Raw genomic sequence first — 14,175 nt, forward strand, 5'->3', positions numbered from 1 at the left:
AGGAAGATCAGGGATATTTCCTCCTAGATAATGCAGATGGAATTACTAGTTCTAATTCAGCAGAAATTTCAGCAGTAATTCCATTACTTTTTTTGGCAGAAAACATTCATTAGATAAAGAGAACATTTTCATAGGCTTTGCTGAAAGAAAGCTGCAGAATTAAAGACACTTTCCCTTTGAATGTTATCAATAATCAAGCACAGCACATATATGACTGTCATGGGCCAAACTAAAAGCAAATAAGAACTTTAAAAAAAAATCTATCCTCCCTTGGAAAGAAATGCCCTTCTGTGTACATTCTAATATTTCCTAACACGCTTTTGTGAAAATAACATTACCCATTTTAGAATGCCATCAGAAAAAATAATTTGCACTGGATCTTTGAACAAGTTGAGATGGGTTTTCTGTCATCAAGACTGAATTTTCCCCATAGCATCTGTAGATTGCTAACTGATACGAATAGCACCAAAACAAAGGTGAAAACAGAACCAAGCAGCTATCAGATGCCATAACATCATCCTATAGCTGATTGACAGAGTATATTAATTGATAGTGATGTGGCTTTACTAGATGAAAGTCAGTCTCCACTGTCATCTGTGAATGGGGACATCTGTGATCAGAGGAGCCTATGGTATGGAAGAAGGGAGCAGAAAATTAAAATGTTTAAGCAGTAGCAGATGTGTTTTTTCCAGTGTTCTTCAAGAACATTTTCCAAAGAGTAATTGATTTCATTAAATGAACCTTCATCCATTTGGAAATCTGAAAAACATCATTCACTTGACACATTTGTTGTAAATTATAGATCCCTCAAGAACAGAAAAGAAAGAGAGCAAATGTCCTACCCCTGGGTGTGATGGAACTGGCCATGTAACGGGGCTTTACCCCCATCACCGCAGTTTGTCAGGATGCCCACACAAAGATAGGGTCCCTCCAGAAAGTAAGTCCACAATGTTTCATGGAAACGGGGGATAAAACTCCACACAAATTTTTCTAGCATGCATTAAGAAGCTTTTTCTTTTTTTTTTCTCCCATTTTTCCAGTATGATATGTCTCAATTTAGCAACCTGTTTTCTGTTATATTTGCATTTTTTATTTCATCATTTTCACATCTATACTAACCTTTATGCTTGAAGGAAGATGTTTTAAAGCTGTATTCTTTGATTCTGATAGTGTCAGGAGGATATTGATAAACAGTTGCGTTTTGCCTGTATAAGGTTCTTCCCCCAAGCAAAATAGTAGTGATTTTAATTTTGAATAAATTGTTATGGTCTCCTCTTGAAGAGGGTAATGTTAAAATATAGGAGCAATTGTTCTTACGAATTTGAAAAGTGTGCAGTTTAATTTATTTTAAAAATACTTTAAAATATTAACATCAAATTTTCAAGCATTTACTTCAAATATCATACCTCTAGAAATGTGGTTGAGTTACTGCCAATAATACAACTTTCTTTGTATGGATGTTCATGCAAAAATGCTGCAGTTGTGTGATGGGGATAAAGGAGAGTAAATATGTTAAGAAACAGCTGCCACAAAAATATTCTTAGATTTTAAGGAATCATCCGTGCTAAATCCATAAACTCTCTGGGTCTTTGCAGGGCATGATGGTAGTTTAAATAGATTTTTAAAATTACTGCATGAATAGTTTATAAAAGCTGGAACACACTTATCATGGGAATGTTACCAAACAGATTAAATCCCTGTAGCTATATCAGTACCATCTAGGCTTACCAGATGGTATCATCCTGCTCCTAGCCCCCACCACTGCTTTTCACTCCAAGGGGAGCAAAAATGAGGGGGGGGGGAAGCAATGTCACAACACTTTCAGTTGTACCACAGCAGTGGCATCATGACTCGCTAGGAATTCCCCATTTCTCTGTGGGTTTTGCCCCCATTCTTGCTCCCACTGGTGCATAGAAACACTCTTCAAAGACCATTGATTTCAATGGACTTAGAATGGTGTAACTTTGCTTAGGATTGCACTGTAGTTCTCCTGTACAATGCTTTAATATCTAGGACTACCCAGCACGTGATGCAGAGTCATCATGTTGTGAATTTCCTTGCCACTATTATGTATCATAATTTATAGGAAAACTAATTTTATATATCTCATAATGGAATAAATATGTCAGGGTATCTTCATAAAGACAGCAAAGGGAGTACACACTCACTCCTTTGCCATCCATTGAGGAATCCCATTGTGCTCCAAAAAACAGTGAAGTGGCTTGGAAGCAAATGGTTCACTGCAAAAGAGAATATATAGTAAATAGGTATAGAGAGAGGCCAAAGAGACACCTTCATTATGGCCCCCATATCACAGTGCCATCCTAAGCAGAGTTACACCCTTCTAAATCGATTGAAGTCAATGAGTTTAGGAGGATGCATTTCTGCCTATGATGGCATTGTTAATCTAGAGTAAGATGTATAGACTTCAGCCATGAAGCAGTATCCTTTCACAACAGCATAGTCTTCCATTTTAGAAAGGGAGGGGGAAATCCCTTTAATGAAACACACCGCTTCTCAGCTGGTGAGTGAATTTAGTTGATCAAAGGAATTCAATTTCCCGTTTAGCAAGGCCTATAATTTTCTCAAATGCAAATGTTTACTCAGTTGCTCAGAGTGGGCTCAGCTCCCCCCACCCCACCCCCTAAACAGTAAACACAAAGCAATCAGGAAATGTTGCTGATCAAAGAAGAATATAGCTTTAAACAGTTGCATGTTCAGTAGTGACAAAAGTGAAAAAGGTGAGCTCATCTCTCTCTCTTTCTCTCTCTCTTTTTTTTTTCCTGACTCCTGCAGTGCTGGGCTTGTAAAGCATGTTTCAAGAACAGCTTTGAATAGCAGGAATTCCAAAGTGAAGCTTTCACATCTTTAGTACACTGCTAGTGGTGTGGTGATGGTGATGAATGATGGTGGTTGTGAATCAATATGTATAGGTTCTATTCCTGATGTCCTTGGCTTTTAAGTAAGCATTAAATATGATTCCAAGATTGGTTCCTTTTGAAATGAAGCATAATTCTGTGCACTGGTGACATGGATTCAATTTTTTTTCATGTCATACACATGCACACAAATTAGTCATCGCCTTCTTTTTCTGTACATGCTGAAAAAAAGAAAAGCATTAATAGTTTATCACATAATGGCAGAAAGATTGTAATCTGAATGAATTATAAGGTGTTGCCTTATATTGAGTCAGTCCAGGAATCCCTCTAACCTGTATTGCCATGGCAACTTTAAGCCAGGTCCCCAAAAGAGATCCGTAGGATCCTAGATATTTCAAATCCCTTATCTGGAAATGCTGGGGATATAACATCCAAACAAATTATTCTCTAGCACGCTGAGTGGCAGCCCTTCCCTAAGGCTTGCTTGGTGGTGTATTGTGACAACTGTATTTGTTGCTTAAACCAAACCGATTGGCTCCTTTATAGTCATAATTTATCACTCCACCAACCTCTTGACTTTAAAATGTGCTCACATTCTTTGTTTCTATTTTGTTTTAATTTTGGACCCATTATGATTTATTAAGGGCTGCAGATTTTTAAAAAAAACAAAACAAAAAGAATAATCCTGTTCTCAGTATGACTATAACTACCATTAAATTTTAAACAGCTTTCATCCTGCATAACTCAGGAAGTCGCTGGGCCCTAGAACCGAGTTCCATGACTGGGTTTCAGATCTCTCTCATGCCCTCTGTTGACGGTACTGAGGTGAATTCAGAATTCAGAATTCACACATTTTATGCTGTACTGACTCCAGATGCTGGATGCCTTATAATGTGTACACGAATCAATCTATTCCTGCATATATGCATCTTTTTAAAAAAAAATGCTTCCAAACCCCAACCCTGTGTTGTTCAGTATTTTTGCTCAGCGTCAGCCTCCCGCTTCACTATCACACCAGAGACACATTAATTGTTAGATTCCTTGCCCTCCATAACTCTTAATGTATTAACATCCTCCTGTGTTTAATGAGTATAGTACCACAGCACCTCTTTCCTTCACCAGGCTTTATTGGCTATACCTGTCACATGTCTGTTTTCAGGAATGCTGGTCATTAATGAATCTTGCTTTGTACTAAAATGGCTTCCTACAAACTGGGACTTGAAATCTTTTTCTTGTTGTTGTTTCCGCACTCTGCTGTTTCCTTTCCTTCTTCCTGTCAAGTTCTTGCCATGCATGAAAACGTTCTTAAGTGTCCTACACCAGGCTGCACAGGCCGGGGCCACGTAAATAGCAACAGGAATTCTCACAGAAGGTAAGAACGTGCTTGTTGAGCTATGCCATAGGTGGATATTTTTTCACAGCTGCAAAAAGACAGTCTCCTCAGGGTGTGGGTGTGTGTAAGTGTGAATGCTTTGGGCCATTACTTAATTGAATAGATTGTTTAGTTTGATTGTATTTTATGGCTTATTGTACCAGAGGGTTAACTTGGGGGATACAGTTAATTCAGGCAGTAAGCTGAATTTCATGGTTTGTTGTTGTTTGCTTACATTTGTCTTTCCTGAGTTAGAACTGTATACATTTAAAGTATAAATGCTTTTAGCTGTGTATCAGATGTGCCATTTAGACAAGGAGAGTTACTTGGTTACTTACTTTCCAATTCCTCATTTGGAGCACATGTGATTATTAAGGAAGCCTTATATTTCTGGTTATTATGAGGTACAAAATAACATACCACAACAATACCACATACTTTTAAATGTGCAGCTTTTTTTTTCTTTTGCAATTTTAACTCATATTCAGGATAAAGTATTTTAACCTATAAAACCTTCTGTTGTTTTATTATTTGCCATCCTACTGAAAGAGAAAAGCTATGGAACTTTGAAGTTGTGATTATTAGAACCTCACATCTCAGATCCATGTATTTTGAGACATAAATGACTTTTGTTGGAATTTCCAGTTTTGCTCGTAGTTCTTCTCTTCATAAGCAGCCTGTTCCATACCCATGTTTACTCTGAACATTAATGCTACTATCACTCGTGATAACTTTTTACTAAATTTGAAGGCTTTCCTGAAGGAATAAAGACAAAATCTGAATTAGGGAATAGAAATTTATTCATAGTACTGCTGTAATGTAATGTCATGAACACTGAGGGAAGAATATGAGAAATAATCTCTACTGCATGGTGCCTTCTCTACACATTTTGAAGTATTTTCCTTGGCTTTAGTTTTATTCTGTAGAAAGGATAATTACTATTTCAGCAAGATTCATATTATATTGCACTGCTAGTGAGAACTATACCACCAGAAGTTCTAACTTGCATTGTACTATAATTTTCTTTTAGGGTTGCCAGATTCCCTTACCCTTCCAGTGGGAGGGGGAACTCATGCTCCCAGGCCTGCACAATAATGTCACTTCCAGAAAGTGATGTCATCGTGCAAACCCAGGAGCTCAAATGCGCTTCGCAGCCGCCTGATTTGGGCCCCAAACGGGCTCAATTCAGCCTGTTTGGAGCTCAAATTGGTCCGCTGTGAAGTGCAGGAGCACTCTCGGGGCAGCGTGATGATGTTACTCCCAGGAGTGAAGTTGTTGTGTCACCCCAGGAGCACGCCCAGGAGGCCAGTTCCCCTGCCCCCCGCTGGCCAGGTGACTAGTGGTGAGGGGAGGAAGGTGAAAGCAGGGGATCCCGTGCTCCCACAGGGGACAAGGGATCCCTATTTTCTTTGGAAAACTCAGGTACTTGAGTCTGGGTACACTGTCATAGACTATGACCAGAAGAATATTTTTCATTGTTATTTCAAACCATATATGCAGTTTCTAATATGCTACTTACATTCCCATGTTTTTTCAGAAGAAGCAGACATTGTCATTATCTGCTCAGTACAATACCTGCAAAATCCTGTTGGATTCTTTCCTTGGCAGTTTTGATCCATTTGATCCATTTACAGATAAACAAAATTCTGTTTTGACAGATTTCAGCTCGCTTGGTCCACTCTTGATTTATTCAAAAATGACCAACTCAGTTCAGCAACACTTCAAAATTATATGTTTTATGACTGAAGCCTTACATTTTAAAAAGTTCAAATACAATTTGAATCTATGCATAATTTGGCCAATAACCTTTGTCACTGGGGTTGCCAACCTCCAGGCAGGGCCTGGGGATCTCCTGGAATTTCAGCTGATCTCCAGGGATCAATTACTCTGGAAAACAGGGCTGCTTTGAAGTTGAACTCTGTGACATTATACCCAACTGAGGTCCTTCCCTTCCTTAGACACTGCTCTTCCTAGGGTCCATCCCTAAGTCTCCAGCAATTTCCCAACCTAGAGTTGGCAACACTAGTGCAGCTGTTGCTGGATTTTTGCATTTTGTTTAGTCGTTCTCATGAACATGCATAAAAAACTAAACTAAAGAAAACATTCACAACTTGTGATGTACCATCAATGCATTCTCGTCTACTATTTACAGAGGCCTTTGTGGTAAATCTGGTTTTGCTGCCTGACTGGGTTAACAAAGTCAAGAGGATTTTCAGGCACTTAAGGGGCCACAGTATATAGTTGGTGAATTGTGTGTTGCTTGGTGGGTCAAAAATTGTATAGAAATAGTTTTCATTTCACCTACATACAGTAGGACACAAAGGATTTTTTTAAAATGATGTCTTCTGTGCATCTTTAAATAGAGAGGAATAATGTAGGGCATCAAAGGAATATTTTTTTCCAACAAGCTTCTTCCTTATGCTTGCTAAGAAGGCCTCTAATTTGAAGCTATTCAGGACACGACAATTACATTTTCTTTCTGTAATTGCAGCCTCTCGGGATGTCCTATTGCTGCAGCAGAGAAACTGGCTAAAGCTCAAGAGAAGCATCAGAGCTGTGATGCATCAAAATCAAACCAGGCATCAGATCGTGTCTTGAGGTATTAATAGTTGCTCTAATGCTTAATAATATACCAGATTAATTGACTAATAAGTTAGCCTGAGCACTAAATGTGGTATCACCATTGAAGAAGTGTTAGGTTTAGGGCTTCTGGATCCTGTTTTCAGCATTTATCTGCCTACCAATATACCCTGGGGGTGGGTGGGTAATGTTTTTTGGCAAATATCAATAAAGCTGAAAAGCTCATTTTTGTCTTAGGCATTGTTTGGTGTAAAGCTGCCTGCTGGAGTTCTGAATCTAAGAACAGTGTGAAAAAGGTTGATATCTTTGGGAAATAAACTAATATTTACCGGTAAGTCTTGTTTTTTCCAGCAGGCGTTTACTAGTAAATATCAGTTTAAATGAAAAACCAGAAGCCCTACTTTAAAAAACTAGTTCCCCATTATGAATCTGTGATTTTATTTATAAAATAAAATATGCTGAGATATGGGTGAGTTCTTATTCTCTCCCTCAAAGCACAAATACACATTTATATAGGTTACAGTTTTGTTCCTGTCAGCCTGTCACAATATAATTCCTGAGTGTTTGTTATGAGCAGAATTTTCAGGCATTTGCCTGAATTGGACAACAATGATTCTTGGGGAACCTGAGATCCACGTTTCAGAGACTAATGTAAAAGTACTAGTTCCTGTGCTTCAGTATTTTCTAATAATATATGTAAGTATTAGAGAGATTCAAAGAAAGTTTTATGACATAACATCAGAAATTATCTTTATTTTCACCAGGATTTCTTTCAAGATACCAATGATTATTAATTATTAACTGGATGGGTGAAATTGGAGTTACAAGTTAATAACTTGTTTACCATTCTCATAGTGACATTTGTAATGATCATTTTTGGAGGCCTCCAGAACACTGAGTCAGCCATCTGAAGGAGCTGATACTTCCTCCTTCATCAATATTCTGCATAGTCTTCTTAATTTCAGTTTTTAAAGACTTACTGAAAGCAGTTTTTCCCACTTTGAACCATTTCCTTTAATTCAGTTCCATATGGATCTACTAGACACATTCATCATGATACAAGTCACTGTAGGTGGGAAACATCTAAATATGTTGCCTGGGGTGTCATTTGGAGCACTTTCAGATGTTCTAATCCAGAGGTCAGTTCCTTGAAGTGGGCTGCAGAGTAGGCCAGGCCTTCCTAATGCCTGCCCTTGCCTTTGCATTGCTCTTTCTCTTCCTCCTTGCCAAACTTTTCACATTTTGACCTTTCCCGCCTATTTGCAGCAATAATGGCAGGGGGAGCCATCAGGCAACTATTAACTTTACAGGTATACACATTTTCTTATGTAGAACAATATTTCTGTGGGGAAGTCATCATGTGTGAAGTGGCTCTTATAGGAACCAGCTTTGGTGCTTAATTTGAGGCAAGGCTTGGTCCTGTATCTTGGAAACTAAGACCTGACCCTGGAAACCGTATCTTCCATGTCACACATTATTTGGTACTTTTCTTCACTGCTTATGCATGTTAATTGATAAAGAATTGAGTAAAATGTGTTCTGATGTTACTAGAGTGAACTTCTTAGAATCTTAAGGTGGAAGTGGATTAAAGGGACTAATGGAGAAGAAGAGGGTGGTCAAAGGCTGGAGTATAGCCTTCATATGCAAAGTCTGTGTACTTTGGAATGCCACTTTCCTGAGGTTCATTGTAGAATGTGATGTTCGTTGGTTTATCAAGAGCATATATAGAACATGAAATGCTGGAGTAGATGGGTTCCGAGGTCATACTTCACCTACGTTACCAGAAAAGCTTGGGCCAACCCTGGATGGGTCACTGTACCAAAGAAATTTGGACTTGTGGGTCACCATATCCAAAAGGTTGAGAATCATTGTTCTAAGCTTCTTTGACCCTCTGTGAACAGAGGGGAAAGTGGGAAATATATATTTTAATAAATTAATATGAAAAGCAATTTCAGGGTCAAAGACATTGGAACAGTGTTATCCATATGTCACAGTAGCTATTTATATTGTGATATAATAGAGCCAGTATATTGTAGGATCTGCATGGCCCAGGTTTGATTCCCCATTCTGCCATGGAAGCTTGCTAAGTGACCTTAGGCCAGTAACATTCTTTCAGTCTAACCTACCTCACAGGGTTGTTGTGAGGATGAAATGGAAGAATGGTATAAGCCACCTTGGGTCCACACTGGGAGAAAAGGTGGGATATAAGTTAGGTAAATCAATAAATAAGTAAATAAATAACTTTAAATGTGGAAATGTGAGGGTGGTTTTAGTCCCAGCAAAGTTTTTCAGCTATTCTTTGGATGGCTGTTTTCACATACTTTCACACATAATGCACTTTAGCAATAGTTTGCAACTGAAATTTGCAGTGTGAAACAGGAAAATCCAATTGCAAATGATTGCTAAAGTGCATTAAAATGTATTATTCAACATGTATGAATGCAGCCAATGATTCCTCAAAATGCATTTCCCATTAACCTGGAACTGCAGTGATTTGAATGGGGTACAAATTTTGGAAGACTGAAAATGAAAAGTATGACAGATCTCTGTTAATGGTAAATGTGAGAACATTTTCTATGACAACTCTACAATGTGGAATGCTGAGATAGATCTTGGTGAGGATTATGTAGACATTGACTTGTAGCCCAGACAGATTTCCACAGATGCAAATCTCCCTAATGTTATTCCTGTCTCTCAGGAATGGCATTTTTGTGGGCATTTGGGGCTACAGCAGGAAGGGGAAGACAAGAAAGTTATGCTCAATGAATAAAAGCCCCTTTTGCTGTGGAATTTTCTAGTGGATCCACGTGGTTCTTTCCTATGAACCATTTGGTGTGCTTTCTCCATGCTGTGTCCATTACAGAATTATTTCCTCAAAATAAAGTGACATTACGTTTTGATATTGTATTCTTGTTCATTGTTCAGAAATACAGCATGACTTTATAGATTTAGGTGTTTGAGTTCTACATATTTGTTCCGAGGAAGATCATATTCAGAAATATTTTTTTAAAAACCCATTTTATGGTCTAAATAAATGAACACAGAGAGAGAGCTCTAATTTTTGCTTCCAGAAGAAAACCAAGTAAAACAGCAGTGGTTTTACCATGCTGTTGTAACTGGGTTTTCTTTTGTGAGAAGTCAAACGCTATGTAGAGGAGACTTCTTGTCAAGAGCAGCACTTGAGTCTTTGACAGACTCCTCAATAGATGTTTTGGCAGTTTTGCCTTGCCTCTACTAGAACTGTCCTGCCTTTCAGATCTTGATAAGAGATTTGACTTGCATTGTCACCTCAGATGTAACTTCTTGGCTGCCTTTATCTTGTGGAACTGTTTAAGATGAAAATTCTAAGGCTTGCTCTGTAATGTTTGATCTTGTGTTTGCTAAGCAAAAGCCTACTGGGCTAGTTCTTCCTCCCTGTATTCAAACAGAGCAATCCCTGCTGGTTCTTGTTTTTGTGCCTGGCCTCTTGGCCTACAAGGAGGCTGTGTCCTGGCAACCACAAGCTGTTTCTACCTCCTCTTTTTAGACCTAGCACAGTGATGGTGCCTTTGGCATCAGGAATTGCAGCAACAGAGGCAGCTTGGTGGTAGGTTACTTCACATGCCCTGTAGAGAGCTGGTGGTGCCTGAAGAAACAGTCCCTTTTCCCGTCTGCGTGGGGTAGGCCTGCATTTAAAATGGCTTTTGAAAAGGGAAAAACCAAATTTATAGAATATGTGATCTGATATAAGATTGAAATTTATTCTGACAGCAGAGTATATGAGTTTAAAAACTTATAAAATTGGGTTCGTTTTATTGATTTGTCTCAACAATGGAACATATTTGCAAAACCTCATTAGGTTCTGCCCCAAATATGTTTTCTAAAAAGTAATTTTCTACCCCCATTATCTTAAAGAAAATTAAAGTGTAAAAGTAATAGGATTTTAACAGATAATTTATACCTGTACCTCTACCTGTATTTAAATCCCAAGGAAAAATATTCTGGAAGCATAAACGAATACATGTATGTAGAGTTTCTCAAGTGCTACACTGAGAAGCACAACATAAATATGCATTTTCATACTATCTTTTAATAAACAGGTAGGGAGTTTATGTGTCAGGGCTACCGCTAGAGATTATTTAGTTAAAGACTATTATGCTTCACACATTTATATGTATGTGTGTGCTGTCAAGTTGCAACCAACTTATGGCAACCTCAGCAAAGGGCTTTCAAGGCAAGTGAGAAGCAGAAGTGGTTTGCCATTTCCCTTCCTCTGCAGAGTCTTCCTTGATGGTCTCCCATCCAAGTACTGACCCTGTTTAGCTTCTGAGAGCTGGTTATATCATGCTGCCTTCCATCCCCTAACAGATTTATGGTCAACAGTAAATTTGTACAACATAGCATCAGTATTCTAGTTTACATAGTTCTGATTTTTGAGAGACGCTTCTAATCTTATAGGTGCTGTTGCGGCTGTCAGTCTCAGTAGGAGATGTGAAGACCCAGCACTCAATTAGTAATAAAATAAACAACTATTTGAAAAGGTAGAACCCTGTGAGGTAGGATAGACTGAGTGTGTGTGAGTAGCCTAGGATCATTCCAAACCAGGATTCAACCTCAAGTGACCTCCAGTTCCGTTTCAGCACTGTAACCTCTATACCACATTCACTCCTTTCTCGATTGCTCAACATTAACTGGAAGAAAAGTAGATGTGAAATATGATCTCTCTCAGCTATTCATTCCCACCTACATAGTACTGAAAAGGTGATGGTGCATGTATAATACATTTTCTAAATCCCAGGGATAAAATATGGGTCCCACAGCAGCATTCAATCAAAGGCAGTTGGGGAGTTGCTAGAGAGAATACCTATCAAAGTACTGTGAACCACATTTAGTCTACTGCTAATCCCACTTTAGGATTTTTTCTGGGGTACACAGAACCTGGAATTGCTGCAGAATCATAGGTAATGGCAGAGAGAGACTCCTGGCTATTTGTAGAATTCAAGCTATTATGTTCATTCCCTTCTTCCTTAATTAACAGAAAAACATTTTAATGGGATATTTCCCTTTGTATTGCTGTTAGCCACATGTGGTAATTATAATTCGATTGCTCTGGGGGTTTTTTGAAGGAAGGTGTCTGCTGAAATGCAACTTAAACACAAAAAACAACAATATAATGCATTGTCTCTTAAGTGCTTGTAACCATATTAATAGAAGTGTTATTATCAGGGTTATACATTTTATATTATGTGTCTAACACGTTGTACATGTTCTTAATTTCTAGGCCCATGTGTTTTGTTAAGCAGTTGGAGATTCCTCAATATGGCTACAGAAACAATGTCCCCACCACAACGCCCCGCTCCAACTTGGCCAAGGAACTAGAGAAATACTCTAAGACTTCGTTTGAATATAACAGTTATGACAACCATGCATATGGCAAGCGAGCCATAGCTCCCAAGGTGCAGTCCAGAGATATTTCCCCCAAAGGATATGATGGTATGAGGTGCAAACTCTTTATACATCAGAAACAAATTTTACGCCTAAGAGTGCTGAGGGCGGTGTAGATATTATCTACATATTGCATATGGTCATCCTCATATAATACAGAAGAAGTCTACTTATCTCACCTACTTGGTGCAATAGAATATTGTATGTACAGCTATTTTGATATGGCAGAAGTTGTGGTGCAATTAGGTAGATTTTTCTACTGATGCTGATTATATGTAGTGGCTTGATCTGTCAGGCAGAGAGAGCAGGAGTACAGTTCTGTATCATATCATCATGTACTGTCAACCACAGCCCCACAGTCACCACAAGCTGGGAAAAAAGCTTTGGCTTGACTAACAGGAGACAGATTCAAAAAGCAGCAAGAAAAAGGACATTTAAAAATCCTGAGAAGATAAGCAGATTTCTGCTGTATTGAAAGAATTTGCATGATGACTTTGTTGCCTGAAACCTGTTTATAAAGGCATATTAAAACTTTCTTTTGTTTCATGCTTGTTTTACAATTGGTTGCACTGGCAGAAAGAGTTTGCCGGACAAACTGACAGTGGCAGCAAGCCTTGTGCTGTAGCATCAGTTTTAATGCTACCATCTGGGAGACCCAAATTCATGGGTTATATAATGCTCCTGCAACTCATAAAGATAATGTGCTTGCTCTCTCGGGATGAGAAATTGAAATATTTGTGCCTCACTGTACTTCTAGCACCTTCTGTTGGTCCCTTTAAGTATGTGCCAAACTCTGCCTTGATTATCAAATTCTTGTTGACTTTTCAGTAGAACACCTGAAATGACATCTTATGTCCTAGCTCTGAAGATTATTATTGTTCCATTTTTTCTCTCTGTAATGATAGCAGTTGGAATAGGAAGAGTTCTGAGACCACACAGTTGTCACTGTTTAGTGGGAAGATGACGGGGAAGGGAGGGGGGCAGAAACAAAGGTTGGGATGTAAAAGTTCATTTGGCATTTGTGTGTGTTTATGTATGTAAGTGCACATGTATCTGCCACTTAACAGTGACAGGTGAAATATAAAAATGGCCTTAACCACACTTTTTTTAAAAAAGTCCACGGCAGGCATAATATGCTTACGTTGAGGCCTATTCTTTTTTTCTTTAAATTCTTTTCATGTCTGTTAGGAGGGCTAGAGAGAGAGAAGTACAACTGGGAGCCTCTAACAGACTCTGATGTTTGTATTAGTACAGGAACAAAATCCAGACTTGCCGGTACAATGGGACAGGGGCTTTGTGTAATCAGAGCACACGTACCAACTGTACCAACCCTAAAATTATCTGTGTCTGATGTGTTGGCAGGAGAAGATGTTTGATTATAAGGTGCTGCAGGCACCTTAGAGTAGATAGTAGGGATGGCTAAACATTCTCATCCCCAACCTTAACACAGTTTAGGTTAATTTAAGTTGATTTTACCAGTCGTACAATGTAATCCTAAACTTAACTCTGTTTAGGAGTAACTCTGTTTAGGATTGGACTGATAAATGATTGTGTATAGAAAGGGCAGGGACTTATCTTTATGTATGTTACTCTGTAAAGTCTTGTGTATGGTGGTGAGATAGATAATATGAATGATCACTGCTTCATGGTTTTGTGGTATATAAGTTTTAGTTAGTTAAATCTGCTTTAATCTGCTTATTTATAAAACAATAGCTATGACGCAAAAATCATATCATCTCAGAGGGAATTCCTTCATTATGCAGTGTGTGTGGCCGGGACGGGGGGGGGGGGGGAGAGGTAAAGTGGAAGACCTCCCTTCTGTGGTGGCATTCATCATATTTATATTATAAATCATTGCCAAAAATGTTTCCCAATCAATGTGAAATTCCTTTTTGGTTAACCAAATTTTTAAAAATCCAT

At 38.5% G+C, this 14,175-nt stretch overlaps 1 protein-coding gene across 4 annotated transcripts in view; it reads left to right on the forward strand.

Annotated features, from left to right (window-relative positions):
- Positions 1-14,175, forward strand: part of MYT1L (myelin transcription factor 1 like) — a 233,249-nt gene that overhangs the window by 116,925 nt on the left and 102,149 nt on the right. For all 4 annotated transcript variants that reach the window (XM_054979300.1, XM_054979306.1, XM_054979284.1 and 1 more), the window contains exons 6-9: positions 803-937; positions 4,161-4,251; positions 6,743-6,850; positions 12,092-12,303. In XM_054979300.1, coding sequence (XP_054835275.1) covers positions 803-937; positions 4,161-4,251; positions 6,743-6,850; positions 12,092-12,303 — 546 coding nt within the window. The remainder of the gene's footprint in view (positions 1-802; positions 938-4,160; positions 4,252-6,742; positions 6,851-12,091; positions 12,304-14,175) is intronic.

The sequence above is a fragment of the Eublepharis macularius genome, chromosome 1 (assembly GCF_028583425.1).
Source record: "Eublepharis macularius isolate TG4126 chromosome 1, MPM_Emac_v1.0, whole genome shotgun sequence".
Taxonomy (NCBI): domain Eukaryota; kingdom Metazoa; phylum Chordata; class Lepidosauria; order Squamata; family Eublepharidae; genus Eublepharis; species Eublepharis macularius.